Genomic DNA, 9519 nt, shown 5'->3' with positions numbered 1-9519 from the left:
CCTATTCTTACAAACCATACATCAGTGGAAAGCTTATTTATTCAGATTTCAGATGATCAAAATTGGTCCAGGGTCACATTTATGCATTGCAATTTCATTGGCATGTTTGCTTCATAAGACCTTGATTTAGACCTAGGTCATGGCGACTTGTTAAATATTTTATGCTTTAAAGGCCTAAATGTCATTGAAGGAAGAAATATGATTTATTTTTATTTACAGTACTCTACACTTCTGTATGTCATTTATGTACAGCATATGTATATGCATTCTGTACGTATCACACACATTTCTATGCAACAGAAAAATCGTTATTAAATTAATCTTTATGAAAAAAATGAACAAACACGCAATTAAATTGAGTTTAATAACCTTTAAGAGAACTTGTGCTCTGTTCTGGCAGTTGTGCACCTTGGGTGTCAATAACATTGTGATTAAAACCAATGCTTCCTGTACTTTTTAAATCGGAAGAAATAGGTCAGCCAAATGTAACCTGTTGTAAACAATGTTGGTTGTTCTGTATTACTCTCCAAACAGGCCTCATTAAGTCGAGGCATTAATACTCTGCTGTGCTTTCAGTGCTGCGGATCGCTGTGGGATCAGCTCAAGAGAGTTCCTTCCTGTCGACGGGGCTTGTTATTGTCACAAGCATCCTCACCAGCTCCTCTTGCTGTGAAGTTCCCTAATTAGTCACCTCACCGCAGCGCTCGTCTCTCCTGATTCACGGAGAGCAGCACACAATACACAAAGCACAAAAAGAGCCATTTTAATGAGGCCGTGTTTTCAGGTGTACTAGAGATGAATTTGCAAAGAGAATTTTGTTTCACAGGCAGTGGGTCACATGTAAAAACATTGCTTATTGGGTACTGGGATAAAACAGAACGCAAAACTGAGACACATGGAAGTTATGTTTATACATATTCAGAGACATTCACCTTTGTTTGAGTGCATATGCTTTTTCTCACCATCAGATACAAAATAATTTTTCTAATGTTTATCATAAATATTGACTTATAGGTCATTCAATTAAGAGTTAGTTAAAGTGTTTCAAATGGATGTCAGATTTTTGTTGTTACTTGTCAACAGGGGCTTTTTATTATGAAGCTAAATATATATAAAAAAAAAATAAAAAAAAAATCCCAAACATTTGGTTTTCAATTTATGTGAAACTGAAAAAAAATTAACACTTTTATTCGACAAGAACCCATTAAATTGATCAAAAGTGACAGTAAAGGCATTTATAATGTGTCAAAAATATGTATATATATATATATATATTAGCTATATATATATATATATATATATATATATATTATATATATATTATCAAAGTATGCTGATAAAATTATATCAAGGTTTCCACAAAAATATGAAGCAGCTCAACATTCAACTCTGTTAATAATAAGAAATGTTTTTAAGCAGCAAATCAGTATATTGTGCAAAAGATACAATGGTTTATGAAGGATCATGTGACACTTAAGACTGGAGTAATGGCTGCTGAAAACTAAGCATTGCATCACAGAAATAAATAGCCTTTTAAATTAACAGTTATTTTAAATTGTAATAATATTTCACAATATTAGCCTACAGTTTTTACTGTAACTCTTTTTAATCAAATAAATGCAGCCCTAGTGAGCATCTGATTTTGAAGAGACTTCAAAAAATCTTACCGACCCCAAGCTTCTGAAAGCTTGTGTATATATAATAAATAATAAAACTCATCAGAGCCGGTTTGATGTTTTTAAATCATTAATATTACAGCTGAAGAATCAGAAAACTAAAACACATTCATGAAAAAAACATTCATAGTAATAGTGGTCTAAAAACAAGTTCTTTATAGCTATGCTGTGATGATGTGACTTTCATCTAACATTTTTATCACAGAAAAATCATCTTTTAATATGCCATATGCTACAAGCAAGGTTCAGATATGCAAGGAAACCCCACTGGGTTTTAAGTCCAACACTTTAACCGCTCAGAAGATGCTCCAGTGGCACAATATATTTAAATATAGTGTCTGATTTTCACATTGGAAATCAAGTTAAGAATCAAAGTGTCATAACGAATAATTTCAACATGCTGTCAGTTCCAAGCTGCGTTACTTCTTTTCACCCCAGTGGGCAAACAAAAAAACATATCAAGTTGTTTTGAGCCCGCCAATCATTCTCTTCAGCAGGGGTGAAGTAATATCGCATGGGGACGGCTTTCCTCAGAATCCCGGCTGAAGAGGATGTGGGGAAGAGCAGCAGCTGTGAACGACCCAGTGGCCAAGCCTTGCAACTTGGAGCGCTGCTGGACAGCCGAACCAGATGTGCAACCCCATAAAATTCATATTAGAGATGATGGGCAGACAGACAGATGGGTGTGGGGACTCTCCGTACATCGGTTGTGGGGGGGTAGATGTGTGTTGTATGTGGATGTGGGTGGGTGGGGATGTGTTGTATTTGGTGAAAGCTGGCACACCATATGCTTTCAATGACATTAAGATTTTATTTTTAACTGGGAAAGTATGTACAACCATGTTGTGTGTGTCTATGATATTGAGTTTATGTGTTAAAGGTGCACTTAGTTGTTTTTATGTTGCATTGGCCAAGACTTATACTGACACCTAGTGGTGTAGATGCGTCATTGTGCAAAAGTTTAGGGTTGGTGATTCAGTCGTACAAATGTGCTAAAGCAGCTAATCTTGATTAATTTAGTTTGTAAGTGAAGGTGTCTAATAATGAGGAAGAAAGTCATATTTGGCTGATCATGTGATCTCAAAATAGCTGCCAAGATGAGGCAACTTGCTTCATGTAAAGTAAAACAGCTTTTATTAGGTTATTGGGTGAAGTACTTCTCACGTGTGTGTAAATAGTTATCCTTTATTTATGTATACATCATTTTGAGGAAATAATCATGATGACATCTTTTAAGTGTGTACCACGGGTGTGTCTAAAAAGAAACCCCTTCACAAAACTACAGATTCATAATGTATTTTCAGATGAACTTGTATCATCTCGTGGTGTTTGTTCAAAACCACACCAAAGTGTTGCTTTATCAGTAAGTGTGTGTCGATGTGAGCCAAACGTTGGGTCGCTTGTATCTCCCATCCACATGTCCTGTATGCTCTTAAGACACTAACCCTTGTGTCTGTTTTCTTCATTTGGTCCACAAGGTTTTGATTATAAGGAACTGCCCCAGGGACTCCAAGACCTCCGGAGAGACCAGAAAGGGCAAACAACACAAAGACAAAAAACAGGCCTTATGGTTATGGATGTAATATTTATTTCAAAGTTTTAAATCAAGGGTGAGTCATTCTTACCAGAACAGTACAATTTTGCAGTTTTGTTGCCTGATTGGCACGAGATCAGTTTGGAAACATTTTCTGCTTGTGAGAACGTGCGGACTGTCACTATCTATGGAATGTGACTGTGTAACTGAACCATGCCAAAGGACATTTGCTTTGCACTCACCACTCACGAAGAACTCAGCACTGTGATTGTCAAATTAGGGTTCAAGCTTGCGTTTACGAACAAATATCACCACCTAGTGGTTATCAATAAGTTTTTATTTTTATTATTTTTTATTATTATGCATAGGTTAATTCTTAATCCATTTTATCATTCTTATTATAGTTTACTAAAAACATCGAAAAAAAAATGTTGTTACTTGAAATTAAGTAAACTGTAGAAAAATAAAATAACAACAATAATAATAAACTTTATTTCAGCTAGTTAGTTGCCAAGGCAATGTTTTTCATTTTCATTTAGTTTAACTTGATGCATTAAAATAACTAATGCTGAAATAATAATAAAAAAAAATTAAATACTAGACATAAATAAATAAATAAACAATTAATAAAATGCAAAATATAAACAGCAAAATTACTGAAACTTTAACTAAAATTAAAACGAAACTAGGAGATGTAAAAATAAAAATAAAAACTAATTCAAAATATTAATGAAACATATGCTAGTATCTAAACACAAGTTATGACATGAGAATGATAATGTATCCCAGAGAGGCTGATTTAATTTAGCCACATGTCAGTTGGATTTAACATTATTTGTGCCTAAAATACACAAGGAAGTGGTAAATTCACTGCTGTTGAGTATGAAACCTTGTCTTAAGTAATTTGAATATATTTGTATGAACCATGCGCAATGATAAATCAGAACAGCTGATGTGTTTTGCATGCTGAATACTGTGAATTTCAAAATACAGTACTTAACACTTTACATATCAAAGATCAGAACTGAAATATATGCCACATAAAACAGGTTTATAAGAAACCCTGAGAAATGTGGTGAGGCATATCAGCCACCGACTGAATTGACAACAGAAATGGAACATTCCGGACGTCTGTGTGCATGTGTGGAAGGATACGCGATGAATGCCGAGCTCACTTCCCTGCCTTTAGTAAGATTAATAACAGACTCATCTGGGCCGTAAAGCCTGAAGTTATGAAAACCTTGTGGATTAAGTCAGTGTTTAGAGTGAAACATTCCACTCTGATAAATTAGATTTAATTTCATGGCTTGATATAAATAGTGTATTGTGTTATTTATGATTGATATATTTCATCATTGAAATTGTGTCTGTTGTGTGTTGAGTGATCTTTTATTTTTATGTAGATACTTCTCAGTGCTGTAAACAATAGCTATGTGACCGGACTTTGTACATGGATCATTAGTGCAAATCTGCAGAAAATACTATATGGATATTATTCCCAAAAAACTTCTTTTGTAAGCACTTGATGCTTGACTGTTGACTGACTTGCTGTTTTCACATGATTTTGACACACACACACACACACACACAGACTGGTCATCTGGCTCTTCTCCTCCGAACCACGATGGTTCCAGCCACAACGTCATAAACAGTTCTGTTGTGCTGGAAAAATAGTAATGTGATGAAGATTGGAAACAGGAAGGCGATGGAGAAGTTTTTATTTAAAGCCCGTACTGTGGAGCTGCAAAAAAAAACATATACAGTATATTTTTTTATTATTATTTTATCAGGGCTATTTATGGCAAAAAAAACAGGGGTTTGATGGCCACCACATTATATAAACATACGCATAACTCACGCAGATAAGCTGACACTGGATGCCGGTACCACCAAAACCCGACTGGGCTGCACTAGGACTGTCGTGTCACATGTGACGACTCGAAGCCCCAGCAGGAACTTTCCCGGGGTGGCACCTCCAGCTCCCCAAATACAGACGATCTGCAGATGAAGACCGTACACCGACCGAAGGAAATGTGTGAGCTGTTTAAAAACAAACTCGTAACTCATTCAAACCACTTTTAGACTACAGAGTTTTTCTACCAAATGCTGCTACAAAGTGAAAATATGACAAGGCTAATAAAACTTTTTAAAAATGTAAATTAAAAACAGATTGAGAGACGGGGCTTGTAATTGTGGCTTTCACAGCATGAATGAAAAAAGATGTTCACTCACTTCATAGACACACACTAGGACTCTGTATGCTAAAGCCACGGCCATCATCTTCTGCAGGTCCTCCAGTGATGTGTTCTCATCAATCTCCTCCACGATAAACTGCATCATGAATTTGGAAATATCTCTGTTTAGAAGATCAAAGACATATGAACTGTCATACAGTGCATATACTGTATATACCTGTACACTCTGTTCAAAAGTAGGGAGTCAGTAAGATTTTCTAATGTTTATGAAAGAAGTTTCTTGAGGTCACCAAAACGGCATAAAAAATGTTAATTTTAAACATTAAAATTTAATTTACTATTTTAATATACTTTCAAATATAATTTATTCCTGTGATGTCAAAGCTGAATTTTCAGCATCATTACTCCAGTCTTCAGTGTCACGTGAGCTTTCAGAAATCATTTAAATATGCTGTTTTGCTGCTCAAGAAACATTTCTTATCAATGTTTAAAGCAGGTGTGCCACTTAATATTTTGTGGAAGCTGTGATATTATATTTAAAATATAGTACATCTATGGCTGTCCAGTGCAGGAAAGATTCAAGAAGGATAATTGATTTTTGTTCGGAACACATTCTCAACTCACCTCATTCCACTGAGATGCATGATCCACAACACTATGGTTGCCTTGACACAGAAGAGAATGAAGAAATCCACAGTTTCTGCCAGAAATCTACGGAGCGGGGAGGGGATGGTGTACTCTCTACCTGAAAGAACAACAGATGAAGTCAGGACCGTGAAGTTAGTAAGTGTACATTCTGAAGTTTGACAAATGATAAGAAAATCAAATCGACAGAATTCACATCAGTGTCACAAATTTGCTTACATTTGTGACCCTGGAGCACAAAAGCAGTCTTAAGTCACTGATTTGCAGCAATAGCCAACAATACATTGTATGGGTCAAAATTATCGATTTTTCTTTTATGCCAAAAATCATTATTATGTTATTTAGTGATGATGATTTTATGTGGATATTTTTTATATTTCCTACCATTCATTTATTTAATTTATTTAATTAATTTAATTTGTAAAGAGTTTTGCTAAGAACTTTATTTGGACAACTTTAAAGGGCGATTTTCTCAATAAAATTTTATTCTTTTGCACCCACAGATTCCAGATTTTCAAATTTGTATCTCAGCCAAATTATTGTCCTATCCTAACAAACCATACATCAATGGAAAGCTTATTTATTTAAAAAAAAAATGACCCTTGTGACTGGTTTTGTGATCCAAGGTCACATTTGATGGTGACCTGCAGAAAGGGAAATGTCTAATTACTAGTAATTCTTTCACTATGTAAATTAAGGTACTGTGCTACTCAGTAGCTGGTGATCAGGTGTCATTGTCTGTCAAGGCTTTTACAGAATCATGTATTTAGTCTGGTTTTTATGCTGGATTATGTCTTTACCCCAAATTTTGAGTGGGCACAGTTCAGCCATGAGACACCTCAATATGATGACACGGCATATATTATAATGGGGATTGGAGATAGATAATACTAAAGGTACATAAAAGTAAATTAATTTGGTCCAATTCTTCATTATCGTTTGTTAACATGAGTTAAATGAAGCAGCTAATGACTTCATCTCCTCGGAGCAGTGGATTGACAGCTACCTGCCGGCTGTGCTGGTGCTCTCTCCGCGCTGCTGGATGTGGCAGCGGCTGCTCGGCGGCTGGATGGTGGGCTGCTCATCTGGTTACACCAGGCGGCGATGTCAACGGGCGTCGCGGCACACGCGGACGCGGAGCCGCCGGAGGGCGGAGGAAAGAGCGGCGGGGACAAGAACACCCAGCTCTGCCAGCTCACATAGCCACTGTAATAGCGCCACATCCACTGCTGCAGCCGCTGGCAGTACTCAGTCGTTGACATGTTGTCATTATCATCGGACCCCTTACCGTTTTTGGCCGTTTCTTCCGCACTATTCTTCGCCGCCATGTATACTGCTTTTATAAATCCTATTTAGACTTCCAGTTATAAAAGAGGTTAATCGGCTCAGGCAGCGGCCATGACAACTGCTCACTGAAGCCGGAGTATACCACTTATTGCCAGTACAATGTTTTTGTAGCATGAGATTTTGAACTACCTTGTCCTGTGACAGACAGCGTCCATGATAATATTTATTATAGCAAAAAGACGTGTCTGGTACAAAAGACACTGACAGTGTAAGATGAATATGAAATAGCATCAACTGTTAGTGCACCCCTGTGATATGCAATAATGTTGCCTGCGAATATCATTAAGACTGATCAAGTTCATCATAATGTAACACAAAATCAAAGATAGGTAGACAGTCATAAATGATAAATCGAAAACTCGTTGTTTAAAATATTAATACAGCAGTCATGCAATTTCAAACTATTGCATTAATTCTTTAAAAAATGTTGTCAAATAATTGCTATAATTATACAGTCAAAAATTCCATAATTATATCATTCCATTATTTTATTTTAGCTTTTATTTTATTAATTATTATCATATTGTTATTATTTTTTATTATTACTATTGCACTACAAAAGTGATTTATCTGAAACATTAATACAGTGGTAAAACAAGCAGAAATTATTAAAATAGGTATTTTTATCTGTAAATGTTGTAAACAGGTGCTATAGGCTACTCATATATATAAAAGGATATATATATATATATATATCTATATATATATATAATAATATATATATATATATAATATATAATATATATATATATATATATGACCTCGTAATAATCGAGACTATATGGAATGTTTCTATTTTTGTTAAATAATTTGTCACACTGAATGATAATTTCAAATGAACTGGTAAATGCAAAATAAATAAATATTAATAATAAAAAGAAGATAATATTGGCACGACCTTATGTTGACAATTTCGTTTATACATTTAAATACATTTAAATGTATATAAATTTTGATTTTCTTGATAAAAACTACACATTATTCCTTAAATACCGCTTTATAAATTTAATTTTTTGAAAGTGAAACTTGTCTGGACTCATCACTAGATGGCGACAGTGTCTTTCACATGATTTTGGTTACGGTAATGAACTGATTTATTCTCAGTAAAATTAAATTAAGCTTTGTATGTTGAAATAGAGACCAAAATATACATAATGACACAGATTTTCAAACTTAAACATTGTTTATTTTAAACGGACGATGAAGAAATGTAGAGGAGGAATGAGATGTGGGTTGATGGGAGATGTGTAAGTTTATGTTTCTGCATGATAGCAGGTGTGCAGGCTCACTGTGTTTTATTGTGTTTATTTAGTTTTTTGTGTTTATTTGGAAATGGGTATGTGGGTTTAAAAGGGTCAAAGCGGCGATCCGGGAAATTTCACAACCCTGTTTTGTCCTTGGATGCTTGTTGTGGTGGCCAGCTGTTAAAAAACTGTGATGTATTTATGTCTCTGTGTTGCTCTCATTCTCTTTTGGTGTTGTATTTGCTGACTGGGCTGCCCTGGGCCTGTGAGTAAGGTCTGGCCGGCCTAGTGACTGTGCTGGGCCCTGAATGGAGGCCCCCAGGCGGAACAGAATCAGCCCATGTGAGGATGATCACCTCTGACAGGACATGAGATGACTTGCGCAGAAATAATCAGGGACAAATAAAAGCTGTGTCCAGCAAATGCTGACCTGCATGGAACTCGCCACCATCTGAGGATTACGAGCGAGATGTGTGTGTGTGTATATATGTGTGTGTGTGTGTGTGTGTCTGTCTGTCTGCTGTCCATAATCATAGTATTTGAACGGCATGAAGCAAAAAATCACAAAGGGTTAAAGTATTCAAAATTAAATCACAAACACAGAAAAGAACACCAAAACACTTGAATGTACTGTCTTATACTTGAACTTTGTTACTATTGTGATTGTGTCAGGAGTCTGTGAAATGTCTGTTCAGGGAGGGTGGATGCAATAAGTGACTCAAAACCTTTGCTGACCTCTGTGTCATACATGGTAACAAACGATCTGTGCAGTTAAGGAATTTTACATTTTAAATGCCAATTTTGGTGCATCATTTCATGGTTAATTGCCCTAAATAAAACCCCTACCATTACAAGGCTGCAGAGGAAACATAGAGGAA

General features: G+C 35.6%; 1 protein-coding gene across 1 annotated transcript; it reads right to left on the bottom strand.

Moving 5' to 3' along the window:
* Positions 1–4602: 4602 nt before the first annotated feature.
* Positions 4603–7496, bottom strand: LOC109061788 (protein FAM8A1-like). Its single transcript, XM_019078881.2, has 5 exons — positions 7057–7496; positions 6030–6150; positions 5443–5566; positions 5069–5208; positions 4603–4951 (listed from the first exon to the last, which is right to left on the bottom strand). Exons 1-5 carry the CDS (start codon positions 7376–7378, stop codon positions 4807–4809), a joined length of 852 nt encoding a protein of 283 aa, XP_018934426.2. The 5' UTR covers positions 7379–7496; the 3' UTR covers positions 4603–4806.
* Between the last annotated feature and the right edge of the window lie 2023 nt (positions 7497–9519).

This window comes from Cyprinus carpio, chromosome B19 (assembly GCF_018340385.1).
Source record: "Cyprinus carpio isolate SPL01 chromosome B19, ASM1834038v1, whole genome shotgun sequence".
Taxonomy (NCBI): Eukaryota; Metazoa; Chordata; class Actinopteri; order Cypriniformes; family Cyprinidae; genus Cyprinus; species Cyprinus carpio.
This window is presented reverse-complemented; position numbering and strand designations above follow the sequence as displayed.